The sequence below is a fragment of the Ctenopharyngodon idella genome, chromosome 10 (genome assembly GCF_019924925.1).
Source record: "Ctenopharyngodon idella isolate HZGC_01 chromosome 10, HZGC01, whole genome shotgun sequence".
Classification (NCBI taxonomy): Eukaryota; Metazoa; Chordata; class Actinopteri; order Cypriniformes; family Xenocyprididae; genus Ctenopharyngodon; species Ctenopharyngodon idella.
In genome coordinates, this window is record NC_067229.1 from 34,715,001 (window position 1) to 34,735,774 (window position 20,774).

The window sequence follows — 20,774 nt, forward strand, 5'->3', positions numbered from 1 at the left end:
ACATTTACATTACTTTTGTGCTAACCCTTATTTGATGTCACATATATTGTAGGATAATCTTGTACTATTTTGACAGATACAAAGAAGAAATATATTCCAAAAAATATATTCTATTCACCAACAAGAGCCTCAACAGATTCTTTTTAAAGTGCAATGTATGGAGTGCAATGTATCCTTTCCTGAAACTTCCTAATCCTTGTGGAGAACGCAGGTCATGGTAGATTAAGTTATATTATATTTATGTAGTGGTGTAGACATATTGTTTTGGGATATATATATATATATATATATATATATATAAATATTAGGGGTGTGACGAGATCTCGTGAGTGATACTGATAATTTGAGGGTGAAATTAGGGTAGAATATGTCACCGCTACATTTACATTATGCCTCCACCGTCAATGAAGTATACCCGGGCCTTAACCACTCCAAATTGTAGTGAAGCTGACAGCTCACATTGGGAAAAGTATGCCCCGCTCGCCACTGATATATATTATATATATATATATATATATATATTATATAAAAATGTTATGCATATGAAATGTTAAATATATGTATATTTACCTACATGGTGTTTATTTTTTATTTTTTTATTTGAAGGAACAAGAAAAAATAAAATAAAATAAAAGATAGGCAGAGGCCGAATGACAAAGTGAAGGTATGAGAGAACAAAAAGGAAAAAGAAAAATAAACCCTCTGACAAATCCAATTTCAAAGGGCCAGGCAGACGGCATTCGGACAAAGCCAGATTAGTATTAGTTATATCATCCACGGCACCAGATCCATCAAGTCCAGCAGTGGAAGTGAGAAGAGGCCAGCCAATTCCCTTCCTTCCTCGCCCCTCTCGCTCTGCTTGTCATCATTTTGGGCATTTTCACACTGGCTTTCTCAGCCTGAAGCCACCCGGGGGTTGAAAAGACGAACGTTTTCATGTTGAAAATTTTAACCCGAGCCAACCTCACATTCTGAGTAGAAAATATAAGCTTGTATTGACCTGGGCTGAACTTGAGCTGAAGATGTACAAGGGCCCAAAGAATCACGTTTTGATTAGTGACTTTGTGATAAATGTGTTTGATCACAAAATCCACTGACCCTCTTGGAAAAAGACACTCTCAGCATATAGGCTATGCAGCATAAACAATGAAAACAGCTCAGCATTTCAGAAAGACTAACTCCCATCTGGCATGAACAAAGGGTTCATGTTTATACAGTTGTGCTCGTAAGTTTACATACACCTTGCTTAGTATCGTAAAGTAAAAAAACAAAAAAAAGTAAAGATAAAATGTTAAAAATAAGATAGTTATAATTTTGTCTCGTGGAAATCTCTCCCAACTGAAGCTGTAAACTATACAGGGAACCCTCTCATTCAGTACATGCTATAATATTAGAGGTTCAAATTAAAGCCCAAACTATTATATTCCACTGTATTTAATTTCAGCCTCATAATTAAACTCAAATAAAAATTGAAATATTTGTATACAACTCAGTTGCACATAAGCACTTGTCTTAATGACAATTTTTTTTCAAACACAGCCTGCATAACATTATATAATTAACAGTAAATGAGCTCCTCACTAGTGTTTATATAGCTAACTAATGAACTGTGAACCTTGAATAACTTTTCTGAGGTAAATGCAACCTTATGTGACATTGTTCACAAGCTGTTTAAATGACGTCTTTCCGAGGCTGAAACACTGATTGAGCTATTACATTAGACATGATACATTTTGGTAAGTTGTAGATGGTGTATCTTTCAACATACCTTTTGATGTTTTTTGTGCCATAACTTGTTTTGAAGTGGAAGAAAAGACTCGCGCTCCGTGCTGCTGCTTGAACTGAGGCGCTGCATCGATCCGTCGCATCATATATAAGAACGCCAAAACGCCATTTATTATTTGATAAAATGTACAGAATCGAACGCTGACACTTTGTTTCTTTTTAGAAGTAACAAAACACAAAGCTCTTTGCTAGTATTGGATTGGAGGCATGAAAGCGCTACAAATAACGTCTTGCATAGGGGGAAAAAACGCAGACATGGCAACCCTGGCTTGAACTACGGGTGATCCATAGGGTCAAATAGAGCCAGCTTTAACGTCGCTATTTTTTTAACTGTTAATGCAATATTGTCGCGTGTACTTCCTAAATTCAATAACAAATTCAAAAGACATTTTCTTCACACACAGTACAGAGTTGCAGTCTGACACGTTATTCAGCCCCCTTTTAACTGACAGGATAATAGGCCCTGATCATTGGCTGTTTTTAAGCAACAATAGCCTGATTGTTGAAAATAATTGCTTTTATCAGTCTGAAAAAAAAAATAATAATAATAAAAAAATAAATATATATCCTAATACTTTGTATACACTCACATGCATGTATTTTAATAATTAATTAAATTTCAGAGTAAACATCAAAAGATAATTTTTGAAGGTACATTTTAAGGTAAAAAGGAGTTTTTTTCTTTTTAAATTATGAATATATCATTACATTTTCTTGTGTTTTCTTGACAAAATATCTAATATTTAAAATAATCAAAAAATAGTTAGGAGCGTCTACAAGGGTCCACATTGATTCTGATAGAAATTTTTCAAGTATTGCTTTTTTCAAATAAGTAATTCAATATTATGCCAAACAAGTCCAGTTTTTCTTTTTGTTCCAAAAATGTTGGCCAATCAATCAATCAAACAAGGTGAATATTCTATGATATAACAAAGGTTCCATTTATGTAAAAAAATAAATAAATAAGATTATTTAAGGGGAATGTAAACTTGTGAGCAAGACTAAATTCGGAGATCTATTTGAGTGTTTTTGCAAGTTGTTTCTCCCTCATCCTCTCCATTGTTATGGAGGTTTTCTGTGGCCCCCAACCCTCGTTCCCTGCAGGGGGAAATAAACTCTTTCAACCTGCTGAAAAATCACTAGCCATCTCACACGGCTCACAGTCAACAATGAACCAACACCCCACAAACAAACCGTCACCCTGCATACACATCACCCACCCACCACAGATTCACACTCGCTAAAGTGAGCATCAATCCTTTATTGGAACTCAATCAGGATTACTGAACCATGAGAGTCAATGGAGCTGATGTTTTTTGTGTTTGTTTGTTTTTTAAGAAAGAAAAAAAAAGAAGAAAGCTTAGCTCTCAATTCTCTGATCTCAAGAGCGAAACAAGAGCTTGGAGTTTTTTTCAAGTATTTCAAGGTCAGCAAACTGATGTTAAATACCAGTCTAAAGTAAACAGGATAGTGCAGTGCAGTAATGAAATGCAAGGCATTTGAACTGAAAACACTCAACATCCTTAAAATTTTCCAAAAAAAAAAAAAAAAGATTTTCCTTGGTATTTTGTCATTTCATTCACATACAGAAGCCTTAAAGATTCAGTAGCAAATTCAGCCTGAATTGAGTGATATCTAATATATATATATAATATTAAATATTTATAAATGCACAGTTTTTAGTTGTTGTTGTTTTTACTGTCCTATCAAGCTGAAACGAAAAAAAAAAAAAAAAAAAAGTTGCATGCGTTTCAAAATGAAAATGATGCACAAAACCAAAAAGAAACAGGAAATATACAGATCAAGATACACATAACACCATGTGTGTCTGCAAGGGACAAAGAGGTGTGGGATGCAGCAGGGCAGAAAAAGACAATATGTTCCAGGTGCAGAGTGTGAATAACCCTCTTCCACCACTGTAACTGCATTGTCACTCAGAGCGAGGAGCACAAATGCATGTTAGCTGCCACAGACAGCAGACATGTTAACAGAGCAGCGAGGACAGGGCTGAATGCAATGAGAACTTCTGCTCTACTGTCTTCACTGGTTATTTCGACAAACAGCCTCTGCCCTTTGTCTCTCGGAGAGACATGCGAGAAATTGCGAAACATGGGTACACGCACGCACAATCACGAAGAGCCATCCATCATTGTGGCTGAAAGATCTGATCATGAGGCGTGGAGTGAGACTAGTATAATGCATACACTAGCGGTACATTAGCATTCATATTTGTTTGTCAGGGTGGAACGAAGATACACAGATGCATGTACATACACAAAGTATTAGCCATTTTTATCGTCTCCTAAACATTTTGGCTTGGGCTTTTTTCAATTCAATTTTTTCAATTCACATTTATTTGTATAGCGCTTTTCACATTACATATCGTTTCAAAGCAGCTTTACAGAGAATGCATGTCAACATTACAATTTAGAGAATGCAGTTAGCTAATAATGTAATAATTTAGGCAATTAATTTACAATCACTGTTAGCAATTTAATTGAAGGTAGAAGCAATGAGCTCCTGGAAAAATGAATTACATATTAACAATAAACTTTCTAAACTTATTTTAGTTTTTATAGGTTTTAGTGGTAGATTGAGGTTTATTGCACCAAGAGACCACCCACATTTGAACCTCTAACATCTGCAAATGTGCTGTAGTTCAAAACTCTGAAAGTAGATCAGCAAGGGCAAGCAGAAGACATACAATTGAAGTCAGATTAAAAAGCAAGCAAATGTACCAATATTAGGCTTAAACGGCACTATTATGCTTTTTTTTTTTTTTTTTTTTTAACCTTGCCTTTAGTCTGTAATTAAGTCTAGTAGTGTGCATTAAAGTCTGTATTAGTATATTTTAAGATGTAATTTATTTCTGTGATGGCAAAGCTGAATTTTAAGCAGCCATTATTCCAGTCTTCAGGGTCACATGATCCTTCAGAAATCTGTGTCTGTGTCAGCCATTAGTAAAACTCTATTGGTTACATGTAGCTAAAAAACACTTATGCAAAAGGTAGTAAGGGTTACTTGCATTTGCAGCCAAAAAGACAATATTTCCAACTCGCTCCAGCTCTCATTTTAAAACATCTCTCTGCCCTCTTATATACACGCATACTAGATGTCCCAAAAAAGATCTGATCATGAGGCGTGGAGTGAGACTAGTATAATGCATACACTAGCGGTACATTAGCATTCATATTTGTTTGTCAGGGTGGAACGAAGATACACAGATGCATGTACATACACAAAGTATTAGCCATTTTTATCGTCTCCTAAACATTTTGGCTTGGGCTTTTTTCAATTCAATTTTTTCAATTCACATTTATTTGTATAGCGCTTTTCACATTACATATCGTTTCAAAGCAGCTTTACAGAGAATGCATGTCAACATTACAATTTAGAGAATGCAGTTAGCTAATAATGTAATAATTTAGGCAATTAATTTACAATCACTGTTAGCAATTTAATTGAAGGTAGAAGCAATGAGCTCCTGGAAAAATGAATTACATATTAACAATAAACTTTCTAAACTTATTTTAGTTTTTATAGGTTTTAGTGGTAGATTGAGGTTTATTGCACCAAGAGACCACCCACATTTGAACCTCTAACATCTGCAAATGTGCTGTAGTTCAAAACTCTGAAAGTAGATCAGCAAGGGCAAGCAGAAGACATACAATTGAAGTCAGATTAAAAAGCAAGCAAATGTACCAATATTAGGCTTAAACGGCACTATTATGCTTTTTTTTTTTTTTTTTTTTTAACCTTGCCTTTAGTCTGTAATTAAGTCTAGTAGTGTGCATTAAAGTCTGTATTAGTATATTTTAAGATGTAATTTATTTCTGTGATGGCAAAGCTGAATTTTAAGCAGCCATTATTCCAGTCTTCAGGGTCACATGATCCTTCAGAAATCTGTGTCTGTGTCAGCCATTAGTAAAACTCTATTGGTTACATGTAGCTAAAAAACACTTATGCAAAAGGTAGTAAGGGTTACTTGCATTTGCAGCCAAAAAGACAATATTTCCAACTCGCTCCAGCTCTCATTTTAAAACATCTCTCTGCCCTCTTATATACACGCATACTAGATGTCCCAAAATCACCCTTTAGAAGCCCATCTGATGAACCTCAGTTAATGGCAGAATGGTGTTGCCTGTTTGCCGCCATTCTTGACAATCAGTGAGTTTTAAAGGAATTTTCATACACAAGGACACAAGTGGACAAGGTTTTCCTCTTAGCAAACTACCGGTGATTATTTTTTCTCTCTCTCTCTTCAAAGAGGTATGCAATACTTTTCACACTAGCTCTCACATAAGGTTTTGGTCACCTTCTCTATCAGTAATACTTGAAAGACACCTAAGCACAGCTCATAGAGCATGAGCTAGCAAAACACACCAAACCTTGGCCTCATCAAATCGAACTTCAACCTCCATCTGCAAGCTTGCTGGCTTTCTCCAGAGACTGTTTATCATCATCCCAGACCACTAATGAAGGCTAATCAAATCCTTCATCCATCTCATTAGCATTTATAACTCCCTCTGTCTGCTTGTTAACTCATTAGATTCATCAATTCCCTTCCAGCTTCATTGGAAAGGGAAAAAATATCCCATTATGTTTCAGCGCTGTCAAAGAAAGCAACATTTAAAATATTTATCCGACTTCAATCAAACATCAATCTGTGATGAAGAGTCACAAGGCCATAATTAGTTGATTATGCATTATAAACCATTTAGTACATCCACCCATTTGTCTGTTAACCCAGGTTAAATCTTTTTTCTCTCTGTTATCGCCTTTCCTTTTTTTTTGTCCTGTGAAAACTGAGCTTTTTGAAGACACTCTCCAAGGTGGATAAATTTGATCATTGTTTTCACGTTGTAGTGTGGACTTTAGTGTTGTCAAAAGTACAGACCGTGATACCAAGTCAGTACTGAAATTTAAAAAATGTGACGCTTTGAGCGCTGTTGAGCGGATTTGTAAACACCTCTGAATGACAATTGTTCACGTGCTCATCAGATATGTCTGTGATTGGCTACAATAATCAACACTTCAAAAACATGTTGTAAATAGTCATCAATGATGCTCTTCACCGAGCGCTTACACAGATACACACAGGAGAGTTTGAAAGCAAGCCTGCTTTCAAACGCTTCCGCTTTCCAAATACTTTCAAATTCAAACAATCCTGTGCATTGATCATTGTAACCAATCACAGACATATATGTTGAGCGCATGAACACAATGGCCAATCAGAGGTGTTTACAAATCCACTCAACAGCCCTCAAAGCATCACATTTTTAAAATTTCAGTACCGACTTGGTATCGAAGCACTAGTGAAAATGGAAGTATTTGAAAACGATGACACGTTTAGCCATGTGATGCATATTGTACCAATAGATATCTATGTTTATACTGGTATGTGTCTGCTATGTGCTATTCACTTTCACAGTGTTGCTAAAGAAAAACGTTACTTGGTACAATCTTCAAATTACATTCCTGCAAAGATGGCAGAAATTTTATGCAATTACTGTCCAGCGGCCTTGTTTTAGTTGCACAAGGTTAGATATTTTACTAATAAAATGATCGTGCCAGGAGAATAGATATGTCTGGTCTCTCGGTAGTGAGCTTTTATTTCATTTTACACATGTGCAGTAAGATAATTTTAGAATATTTTGACGTTTAAGTGTGGACGAGAAGCTGTTGGAAAACGCTTGAAAGTGCTAATGTGGACGCTGTTTTGGGGTGAAAATGCCATTTTCAAAAGTATCTGGATTAATGTAGATGTAGCCCCAGTTCCATCTTCTCAAAAGTTTTCGAATGTGAAAGTCCTTGAGTGTGTGTCCCTGGCGGCAGTGACCCCGGTGTGGTTGGAGGACTGTGGGATGCTGCTCAAGTTAATGTTCACTTACAGATGGATTCCCAATTCTCTCTATTGAGCCATGAAGGTGCCACGTGTAGCCTGTCACCCCAGCCAAAATGCACCCAGAGCAGAAAATTAGCACGAGCCATAGCTTTCCCCTGAGGTACAAGAAAGGTGGGCAAACTTCTTGAAAGGCAGAACTCTTGGTGGAAAGAGCGCACAGACTTCATAAAAAAATATATTTTCATGAGGACAACCAGAAACTTTTATAAATAGAGGAAACTATGAAACAACAACCATCCTGCTGGAATTCGATGGACCATGTCTAAATTAGTTTAAGCATATTTAATGGGTCCCAGTCAATGATCAACAGAGGTATAAAGAGTACCTGAAAACCACACTTGAGTAAAAGTACAGATACCTAACATCGAAAATGACTCCATTACAAGTTACAAGTAACCAATTCCAAGAGATTCACTAGTCCTCAACACCTGAGAGACATACCGATGAAAATAAGAAACAGTTGATTTGTAAGATGAGAAATCATGTTTATTTTCTAAAATCAAAATAAAACTGAACACCTCAATATTGCAATAAATCAAGGTCGACACAACAACCTTTTAAACGTCTACAAACAAAACAGTATAGCGGATAAATAAAACAATGTTAAGTAAAATTAAATAGTCAAAGTCTACTGTACGTGCTGGTTTGAGTCTCATCACCAGATGCAGCCATTTCCTCATCTCAAAAATCAACACATGCGATCAGCAACTACCTGCTAATGCACTCACATTCACGTAAAGTAGCCTTGTTGACAAGATTGGGTGAGTAGAGGCAAAACACACAATATATAGTACCTTCAATGCCCTTAGATGGCGATATCGCTTCTTTATATCAGTAAAAAACTGCTGCAGAAAAAGTTGGGTGCCAATGAAAAATGTAATGTGTAATTGCATTACTCATCACAAATGTAATGGAGTAAAAAGTAAATTTACTTGTTCAAAAATGTAGTCAAGTAGAGAGTAAAAGTTGCCAATATCTTTGATACTCAGTACATCTACAAAGTAGCCAAAAAGATACTTAAGTACAGTAACTAATTACTTTTACTCAAATACTTTACACCTCTGATGATCAACTATCTTTAAATGTAAAATATAAACAAAACTGTATGAATCTTGTTTCTGCAGTAACCCCTCAGTCTGTGACTTTCACACTGCCTCACAATTTCCTTCTGGCTGATGGTTATTTCTCCAGACTAGATTCCATTTTATCGATCTGCTAAAGGGCACTGGCAGCCTCTCCTCCCACAATGCAATGCAGGCAAGTGAAATGGCCATCTCACAGAATGAACATACTGTACTTCGAGCACAAATGAATGTTGTCTTTGTACAGAACTCTACACCTCACTGAATGAAAAATAAAAAGTGAATGGAGCTCGCAAAACTCGGTGCCACAATAATATATACAAACTGTAATTTATTCCTTTCAGCATCATTACTCCAGTCTTCAGTGTCACATGATCCTTTAGAAATCACTGTAATTTGCTGATTTGCTGCTCAAGAAACATTTCTTCTTATTATCAAATAATGTGGAAAGCGGTTGTGAAGAAAATTTCTGTGCAAACAGTGATAATATGTGTGATATAGAAATTTTGTGATGACTAAAGTTCAATAGAATAGCATTTATTTAAAATAGAAATCTTTTATAACATTATAAACATTTATCTGTCACTTTTGATCAATTTAATGCATCCTTGATGAATAAAAGTATTAAATTATTAAAAAAAAAATGTACAGAGCCCAAACTTTTGAACTGTACAAATATATTTTCAAAATATTATTTCAAAAGTGCACAGATTGAATACAGACCAGTGCATGTGTCCATTTCACAAGAGCAAATAAAGTTTTTTTAGTTTAATTTCTATTTGTAAATAATAAAACATTATTTTTATTACTGAAATATTCTTTAATATTCATTTTGTAACTACAACTTTCTCAATAAAAAAAAAAAAAAACCTAGGTTTGACTTAAAAATGATGTGTATTGTGTAAATAAAAAGTTCATACGTGTTTCAAACTACTCAATTATCAACTATTAGGAAGTGCAGTAAATAAAAATGCAGGGTGGTACATTAATAACGTCAATATTAATTAATATCATTAATATCTATATCAATTGACCCACATAGCACGTTTTTTATATGATTATCTATTATTCAACATGAATCCTACAAAAAAAAAAAAAAAAAAAAAAAAAACACACACACAGAAGGGAAACTTCACTTAAAAGAAAAAAAAATCTGTTCTAAACAGCGTCAGCTAAAAATATCCTGTTTAAATGTGAAAGTTGTGGTCAATTTCACCCATCTGGCGTGGAACTGCAGCGCAGCACACACTGCCACATTTCAGGCGGCGAGAACCCTCTCTCCAAAACAAACGACCCCCCTCCCACAACGGCTGCGCCATATCCTTCAACCACACTAGCTTTGATCTTCATTATATTTCCATCTGTTTCGCATCTGGGTCTCTTTAAAGACGTAGCGAAGGACATATTAATGCAATATAGAAGCACAGTACCCGTGCCAGCCCTAGCCACTGAATGTTTTCACTCCCACTCCCCGAGACTGTGGCTTTATTTGCTCTTGTAAAAACGGAGTTTGAGAAAGCTATAAATACACACACATGCACTGCTGGATATCTGTATTCGATGTGGCATTTTGAGCTTGGGATGTGAATCTCATTTGAACTACTAGTTAACAGCCCTGAGACGCTGGAGACTGTGGCCTCTTATGAAATCGTACGCAGTGTGTGTTCCAACATAATCGTGGTTATTTGTCTCTGAGATAGAAAGAATATGGGACACGCTGACCTCTCTCCGAGGGTCTCTGCCGCTGCCCTGAGGGTAAACGGAATGACATCATACGTCATGTGTGGCTCTGTGTAGGCAAGGTTTCTGTAAGGAAATGATTTTCGAGAAGTATGATAGGCCTTTTAGGTGGATGACACTATGCGCCACATTCTACCGACTTCAGGTGTCACGTTTAAGCCTCAGATATTTTCGATTATGTCTTTGTGAGGCAAACACCTGATATGTATTGACGAATCCGAATCAGGTATTCAAGATAGCTGCAGTGATGATGGAAGATACAACATTATACTATCCGTAAAAAACTTATTGGCGCAAGCTGTTAGTAAATTTGGCCCTTGAAGTCGGTAGAATGTGGAGCATATTGTCATCCACCTAAAAGGCCTATCATACTTTTTTGAAAATCATTTCCCGTCACGTCATTGACCCCTGTACGTGTTTGTCAGATTACATGAAACAAATTGCGCCTGTGTTGACCCGCACCTGATGAGCATCAGCTCTGCTTATTTGCATCCCAGCGCTAATTTTCACTGCTCTTGGTACATTGCGTTGGTCATTATGTAAATGATTTGACTGCGTCCGTGTTCTTTAATTTGCGCGTCAGCAGTAGATCATGCGCAAAACTTGCCACTCCCTTCGACGCATTTGTGGAATTGCGCTCTTACGCTAATTTGCCCCATTTAGTTAATCTGGCCCCAAGTGTCATGTTTAAGCCTCGGATATGATTTTCGATCATAAACAATGTCTTTGTGAGGCAAACACCTGATATGTATTGACGAATCTGAATCAGGTATTCAAGATAGCTGCAGTGATTATGGAAGATACAACATTATACTGTAAAAAAAAATATATATATATACACAAAATAATTACATGTTTATCAATATGTAGAGTACCAAAATGGCTTACATTATTGGTCGATTAGAAAGAAGACACGCTGTGTGATTCTAGCCGAAATCACTTTTCAAGCTTGTTTACTCATAGAGTTAGTTATTGCGTGCTTTTGCAATTCCATCCCTGAATGAGGAGAACAAGGCAAGCGTAATGCAGTACATTCCTGGAGAAGAGTGCACTCCCATCTCTCCTCATAGATTAGGTGTGCTGCTGTGTGTGTTTGGACTGAGGGAGATGAGCTGGAACGCCATAATAGACTAAGCGCTCATGGATCTAGTGTGAGAATAGCAGAGCGGTTTACAATCGTGTGGTGATCGAGTGCTTTAAAATGATCTTTTACAATGTGGGCCAGAAAAAAAAGCACCTGCTAAAAGTTTATATATATATATATATATACATATATATATTTATTAGGGGTGTGACGAGATAGGTAGCTCACGAGACTGGTTTCACGAGAACGAGACGAGACAAGATTTTTACACAGTATTTTTAAGAAATCCTCAATGACGAAATACGTGACTAAAAAATAGTCTGCAGGTGCATTTAATAGAATTTCAGTTCTACTTTCTGAGTGTGAATTATCATATGCAAAAGACAACAATACTCAAGTACTGTAAAAGCTCACACAAACTCGACTGACTGGCTTCTCTCCTGTATGATTTGATATGAGTCTCTTCAGGTCTTACTGTACATAATTTATGAGCTTCTACAACTTTTGACCTCCTAACTGAACTCCTTTCCACAAATTGATCATAGAAATAAAAATCTAGAATATAAAAAATGGTAACACTTTACAATAAGGTTCATTTGTTAACATTAATGTATTAACTAACATGAACTAACAATGAGCAATACGTTTGCTACATTATTTATTAATCTTTGTTAATGTTAGTTAATAAAAATAGTCATTCATTGTTAGTTCATGTTAATTCACAGTGCATTAACTAATATTAACAAATACAACTTTTGCATTTAACATTAAGATTAATAAATGCTGTAGAAATATTATTCTTTCTTAGTTTATAACTAAAGTGGTTAACTAATGTTAAAGTTAACCTTATTTTAAGTGTTTAAATATTGGCATGAATCCTTTTTAATTTGTGATAATTCTGCACTGCTAAGGGACAACACAATCTACGAAAACATATTTTATTACATAAACAGTTTATACATAGAAAAAACTTAAATTTTCGATTCATCAAAATATCCACCATTAGCAGCTATCTGACCTAAACTGGGTTCTAATTGGTTCATTGTATTCTAAACTTAATTGGCAATCAATTGTTGAAGCTATTAAGGTGTGCTGACCCAAAAATCTTTTACAAACCTGAGAAAAGTTTAAACCAGTAACCAGGCATCACAGCTGGCAAAGGGGCATGTCTGACTTTGACATGTATATATTGCCATTATTATGTAATCAAAATGAAAATTATTATTGCTGGCCTTCAATGATAGTGTCAAGTTACTTTAATGTACTTGCACCAAAAAATGATAAGGATTTATGCTGATATCGTCCAAAACCACACTTTGCCAGGGGTGTTTCCAAACTTTTGGAGGGCAGTGTGTATATATATATATATATATATATATATATATATATATATATATATATATATATATAGGCCTCTCAAAACCTCTCAAACCAATTCATATGTCTACACCGCTACATAAATATAATATAACTTTATAATCCATTTATTTAATTTTGTAAAAAGCCTAGTAATTTAATAATATATAAAATAATATAATACTTTCTATGGCTAAAAATCTATACAAGTTTAATATAACTATGCAATTTATTTAAATGTTTATGAAGGGCTAATAATACAAAATAACATAACATTACATGATATAATAATACAGCATGCATAAAATAACATAGCATAGCATAATATATTATTTATATAGTTAAACAGCTATAAAAAAAAAAAATATATATATATATATATATATATATATATATATATATATATATATATATATATATATATATATATATATATATATATAATCTATTTAAATATTTAAAAAATATTTCTCAAAGCCTAATATAACATATTACTGTGATTGTTTGTATAATATAATATAATATAATATAATATAATATAATATAATATAATATAATATAATATAATATAATATCTTAAATGGCTATATAAAATTACAATAGCCATTAAATGGAAAAAAAATGCATATATTATATTATATTATATTATATTATTACTTTATAATACTAAACCCCTATATAATATTTAATGATACAATATAACACAACATACAGAGTCTCTGTGAATAATGATTGCGATTTTGATTTGTCATATTTTTAATCTTTAGTATCTCAATGCAAAAAAAAAAAAAAAGTGTTGCAATGCTGGAGAAAAAAAAGGCATCCTAAATAAATGCTAGTAAACTTTCCACCAAAGTAAAAGAAGACAGGGAACAGTGCGTAACAGATGTTTTGTTTATTAGATGGTTTTGTCTTTGTTTTGAGTTTAACACATCTCTCACATCTGCAAGTCAGATTATTGCTCTTACAATTTGATTTAAACCTTACATTGCCATTCCTAATAAAGTTACAGACACAACACAAGTAACTCAATTTTATTATCTTGCCAATTTTATTAGCTTGTTGTGTGTTACTTTTGGACCCCAGCTACAGCTTTCAGTCCCTTTGCGCTTGTGTGTGCGTAAAAGAAGAGGCTGGCGCTAGCTGATCTTTCAAACATACTTCATTACTGTATACTGTCACCTCCAGCAGATTGAACACACTACTCTCCTCGAGCAGCAAGGATGTGAGCCTGTTTACTGTTTACCCGGCAGATGAGATACGAAGATATTGATTCAGAAACACAAAGAAAAATGCTGCAAAAATATGGCTAACATATAAAAGTCAAGGAAAATCCAGAGAAAAGCAGCCATATATTTTCACGCCTTTGAGACGACTGGAGGCTTTATTGAAGCGCAAAATACTTGTGCTCATCAATGGGAGAGAAAACAATATTTCTCCCCAGCCGTTTCATCAGCCTGTGCTGCTACAGAGAGACAAGCCTATTGTTTAAAAAAGCATCACGATATCCTTTACGAGGCAGACGGCATTTGGAGCCATGAATCAGAGCTGATGAGAGTCAGAAAATGCAGAGATTTCCCTGAGAGGATTAGAGGCACATAATGGAGATTATCTATTTAGAAACTCCTACTAGCTGAAGGAATAACTATGAAGTATGGAGGACACTATACAGACTTGTTCAGATAAACAGCTTTAGAAATTATGGATCTTATGGATCTGCGTTTGTGTGTAGCTGCAAGATTGTATTATTGTATTTGTGGTGTGTAACTTGCACCATCCTGCCTGTGCCATGATGAGATATGGATTTATGAAGGAGAAAGCCATGATTGGTTGAAACATAGGTCAGAGGAGGGGCCTAAGAAAAGAGTTATGTCATTAACAAAAAAGTCTCATGGGATTGAAGGAGAATTTCAATGGACTAGTTGAATTGCGTTTATTTGGGGCAGTTCTGTTACAGTTTGGAGTTGCTTGTGCCTCAGAATGTAAATTAAGGGTCCATTTATTTGGGCCACTCGGGTGGGACATCTGACTGCAAATAAAGTAACAGATACTGAGGCTATGTTTGGAATAACATACATTTATTTCATGCACTTAATAAGGTCATGTGACAAACTTAACTCTTTAAAGCTGTATCATATTTGATACGCAACTTTTAAATTATCAAAGTGATCATAACGTTGCTGAAAAGCCTGTTGTACACAATCTGCTATGTGTCTTCTGTCACTTAATTGACATTTATACTTTTTTTAACAATTAAAAGTATTTTAGTATTAAAGTATTTTAGTATAATTCTAAAAAATGTCCACCTTGCAGGTTGTGGTACATTGGACTTTTTTGCTGTGAAATCTAGATTTAAAAAAAAAAAAACCATAAGAATACATTTAAATTGTTAGTCTAGTCATATTTCAGGATGTACACTTACTGGACTGAAGCAGCTTAGGTTTATTTGATTATTCATAAATCATTTCTAGATAAATCCTGTTAAAATGTGAGTATCAAATATCAGGATTTTAGGATTTGTACATCTTTCAGTCATCATTGTATTGCACTGCATTATACGTTTTGCCCCCCAAAATGAAAACTACAGAGCTTAGATCAAATATCATCTCACTAAGACATATTTTTGGGAATTATAGAGTGATATTTACATGTATATGCATTTTTAGGTAATTGGTAAGTAGTCTGCTTTTTAGGTAAGTAGTCTGCTGTACTGCTATAAAGATCTCATTGATTTACATTACAAGCTAATAGAATTTCATTTTACTTTTTGGCCATATAAATTTCAGCAAATGCAACAAATTTTTGCAAAGTTTGTGTCTCTGGTGTTTTTCCTCCTCAAGTATGAGCTCCATATTCTCACTATATCATGCTATTTGAGTCATAAAAGCCTGATGTATCAAATAAGACACTTAAAGGATTAGTTCACTTTGAAATGAAAATTAGCCCAACCTTTACTCACCCTTGTTTCTGACAAAGACAATCGGAGAAATATTATTAAATATCCTGACGCATCCGAGCTTTATAATGGCAGTGATAGGGTTCAATGAGTATGAGCTGAACAAAGTGCTTCCATCCACATCCATCCGTCATAAACGTGTACTCCACACAGCTCCAGAGTGTTAATGAAGTCCTTCTGAAGCGAAGCGATGCGTTTGTGTAAAAATATATCCATAAACAAGTTAAGTCGAATATCGAGCTTCCGCCAGACCTCCTTTCGTATTCAACGTACGCAGAAAGTGTAAACCTCTTGCAGTTCACAAAGCTTACGCTACGTCATGCGCCTTCCATATTAAACTTACGGAAAAAGTGTAATTGACACAACACCAGTTTACACTTTCTTCGTAACTTGTATACGGAAGGCGGCCTGGTGGAAGCTCGATATTCGACTTCATAAATACGGATTTTTTTTTTTTTTTACACAAACGCATCGCTTCGCTTCAGAAGGCCTTTATTAACACTCCGGAGCCGTGTGGAGCACATATTTATGATGGATGGATGTGGACAGAAGCACTTTGTTCAGCTCATACTCATTGAACCCTATCACTGCCATTATAAAGCTCGGATGTGTCAGGATATTTATTAATATTTCTCTGATTGTCTTCGTCAGAAACAAGAAAGTCATATACACCAAGGATAGCTTGAGGGTGAGTAAAGGTTGGGCTAATTTTCATTTCAAAGTGAACTAATCCTTTAATAAAAAACACACATGTAAGCTTTTTTTTTTCTTTTTTAGATTGCCTGAAAATTGAATAAACGGTTCCGTTTCAAAAAATTATGATTTTTAGGACTATCATTTCATGCTAGGCTTTACAGGAGCCATGCGACAATGTTTAGAAATATTAACTGCTATGTAATGCATACTGATTCACATACTATTTTTATTGGTGGACAGTGTTAATTGTATAGTATGCAGTAGGCAGTGTGCTAGTGTTCCATTCCAAACAGTGAATAACAAATTACACAAAAGCACACAAGTCACAGAAGGGGGCAAACTTACAAGGAAGCCCTCGTCTCTGTGGGCAACATTGATCAAGTCTTTAATTCTGATTAACAGCCTGATTCATGCCCTTTGCTTGGTGCTAATTAGCAAGCACTAACAGAGTCAAAGTGGTGCCATTCAGCACAATAAAACGGAGAGGGCTTGAACAATTATACACAGCAATTACATGTGCGATTCGAGCCCGGTCTGCATCAACAAGGTCAATGAGACAATGGCATCAACAATATTAAACAAAGGCACAAAGAAATGACGGAAGGTGGATCATAACTCGGACGGCAGATTGATAGGGACCTTTATCACCTCATTCATCAACTGATATTACGCAGGTCAATGCCGACGCAATAAGCTGCTCAGAAAGGGCATTTATGAAATTTCTGACATGGTAGCAACAGTGCCCAACAACCAATGTGCTGTCTCTCCAAAGCATTTTAACAAGCTTACGACAAACTCCAAATCTGAAAGTGTCATTTAAGACATTAAAATATTTAACAATAATTTAATTTTTATATAATATATATTTCAAATTATGCCTATTTTTATTTATGTGGCAAAAACATTAACCACTGTTAAAAAAAAAATGTTAATTTTTATACTTTATACTACACAACAACAACAAATATAAATATGCTGCCATTCAAAAGTTTGGGCAATTAACGCACTCGCCCCGCCCCAGACTTGCATAGGTTACCTGACATTTCATATAAAGTTAATTGATGACGAACAACTCACTGTATGATGTGGCCTATAGAATGCAGTTATACGCCCCTAAAATTCAAGATATCAGGGCAAAAATGCCCTGTATGAGTTTTTGTCTCATATTTGAATCAAGATGTAGTTAAGATATAGTTAAGCAATATCACATGAGCAAACGACTGCAATATCACACGAGTAAAGAGTGCAATATCACACGAGTGCTGTTTTTGTTCTGAATAGCATGAGTGCAAATGTGACACTAATTTTATACAACAGTTCAATAAATAAGAAGCCAGCGCAGAACAATTCAACAAATTTGTGTCTTAAACGAATCGGGTGAACTAATGATTCAATGGACTACTCACAAAGAGAGCCATTTACTTAGGTCCCGAATAAATCAGCCGTTTGAACAAATTGAATAAATGAATAACTCAAAAACTTACTCATTTAGACTTTTACCACCACCTACTGGCAGTTTTAGTTTCTTATTTACAGTATTATTTCATTTTTTTTAATTTTTTTTTTTATAATTTCATATTCTATATTAATAAAAAAAAAACATTAAAAGTATAATAATTTTTGTTATAAAAAATAAAACATTAAAATTCTGTCATCATTTACTCACCCTCATGGCTGTCGAAGCCTAAAAGTTCATGTGTAATAAATTCTATGTTGAATCAAATCTATTATTTATTTCTAAAGCTACTTTTTGTAATGTATATTTGCTGCTTTTCTCGTTTAACACAATAATGACTTTAAATTATCTTATGGGGGTAATTTCACAGCCAAATTTGATTTGAGATTAATTAGATTAATTAACTGCCACATTGTGTAATTAATTAGATGTAAAATTTTAATTGCTTGACAGCCCTAGTATAATAGTATATACTGAATATTTGACCAAATAAATGCAGCCTATGAGACTTATGAAAAGCATAAGACTTATTTTAAAAAATCTTACCAACCCCACTTTTCAACGATATATATATAAGACCAAATTCGAACCTGTATTTTCTGAATGAGCACCAGCTCCTATGAACATTTTACTTTGTTGCACTGAACATTTCTTACAACTGGCTTTTAGGAATGTCTTCAGTCATGGATGAATGGCTGGATGATGGATACAAGACAGATGAATGGATATATTTGAGCTTAACTAATTTTGTGGGGATATTTTAAGCCTCTGAATATACTCTCCACGAAACAGATGCAGCACCACATTACTAAATCTAGAATGATTTCAAGCATAAAAGGAAAATAAACCACAGAGATCGCTCTGTCAGAGCATGACCAGTGTCTCCACACCACAAGTGCCATACTAAAATGCCCATACAAACACAAACGCATGTTTTCCAAGTGAGACGTGGACCTCCATAATTGTGTTCCAACAAAAATGTCCCTTAAAAAACACACTACCAACTGGAAGATGGGGGTGAAACTGTGTTGTGAAGAAAAAAAGACTTCGATTTTGAGTCTTCTCACAGTGTGAGGGGGTTTGAGTATGCCTTGTTGCACCCTCTGCCCACTCATCCATCACTCCTCGGAAACATCCCTGCACTCTAATGAAGCCACAAGGGCAGACACCTACACACACCCCGTTTGGAGCTCCAGTACTGTACCCCTGGTAAATGGCAACCTCAAGCCCCCTAAAAAATTCAGCAGCAAATACACGGATGAGGATCAAGTTGTTCTTTTCATCTGTGATTGAGGCGGTCCAGAGGCACGACTGATCAGTTCCAGAGGAATGAAAGCTTATGGTTGTGGCTTTTCAAACAGCCCTAGAGCCCACAACAAATCCCTAGAAGGGGGCTTCGGTTCTGGGTAATGTGAGTTACACTGGAGAACGGGTAGCCTGCATTTAGAATGTGGTTATGGGAGGAGAAGAGAGAAAAACAGGCATTTAGGCTGCCATCTCATTGCAGGCCCCCACCCCAAATTAGCTCTGTGTGGTTGGGGAGCGTTCATGGAAAAGAAATGCAGTCCAAACCCCAAGCATACCAACTCAGGCTGTTTTAGAATATGAAAACAGTTCAGGCCTCAACCTCCAAGACATTGCTGGAAATGTCTGTTTCACTCTTGAAAAAAATAAAGTATTTTGTGGGCATATGGTTCCATTAAAGGAATAGTTCACCCAAAAATGAAAATTATCCCATGATTTACTCACCCTCAAGCCATCCTATGTGTATATGACTTTATTCTTTCAGACAAACACAATAGAAGATATATTTAAAAATATCCTTGCTCTCCAAAGATTTATAATGATAGTGAACAGGGGACCTGTTTTGAAACCAAAAATAAATGCATCCATCCACCTTTTATATAATCCATAAACTTTCCAGGGGGTTAATAAACACCTTCTGAAGTGAGGTGATGGGTTTTTGTAAGAAAAATATCCATATTTAAATCTTTATCATCTAAAATAACTAGCTTTGGCCAGATGACCATACGCATACTGTGCAAGTCGACTTACGCCAAATGAGTAACTCTTCACGCGATGTATGGAGTAGCGTAAGCTTAGACGTCTCTAACGGTTCTTCTAATCCGTGACCAGCGTTTTGTTTTGCTCTATCCTCTGTACTTCCATGTCGTTATTGCGTCATGCGTCGGGTCAGAGTTCAGAGTATTTTACTTTATAAAGTTTAAAATATGAATTTTTTTACAAAAACTCATCGCCTTTATTAACCCCCTGGAGCCGTATGGATTATTTTTTTATGATGGATGGGTGCATTTTGGAACAATTTGGAACCTTTATTTTTAAGAGTGTTGGTCACCAGACTTTGACAAGTCATTCTAAATGGTGCATAGTGTTATTAAAGGTACATACGTCAACATTGACATTGTTAATCAAAAACCTACAGCATTTTCTTTTACTACAGAAACAGTTCTCCAGGAGACTCTTGGGGTTATGTTGACACAATGACAGTACAAATTATTCCTTGAAACAGTCTGCCACGAGTGAAATGTGCATGGAGATATTTTTCACCCTCATGAAAAATTCCCAATCGAGTGGATTCCTATTTAAGTGACTGAACTTCTGTGTGACCTGTTCTTCATGCATCGCTATACTATTGACAATGGACAATTGACCTTTTTTGCCCAAGAAATTTCACCAAAATTTCGTCAGTTTGA

General features: G+C 35.2%; 1 protein-coding gene across 3 annotated transcripts in view; it reads right to left on the reverse strand.

The window, feature by feature from the left end:
• The window catches only part of cadm2a (cell adhesion molecule 2a), a 477,303-nt gene that overhangs the window by 372,729 nt on the left and 83,800 nt on the right, over window positions 1-20,774 (reverse strand). The window contains exon 1 of one of the 3 annotated variants that reach the window (XM_051907564.1): window positions 1,769-2,037. The exons of the other annotated variants lie outside the window; for them this stretch is intronic. Coding sequence (XP_051763524.1) covers window positions 1,769-1,871 — 103 coding nt within the window. The 5' untranslated portion in view covers window positions 1,872-2,037. Of the gene's footprint in view, window positions 1-1,768; window positions 2,038-20,774 lie in introns of those variants that run through there. 3 annotated transcript variants of the gene reach the window in all.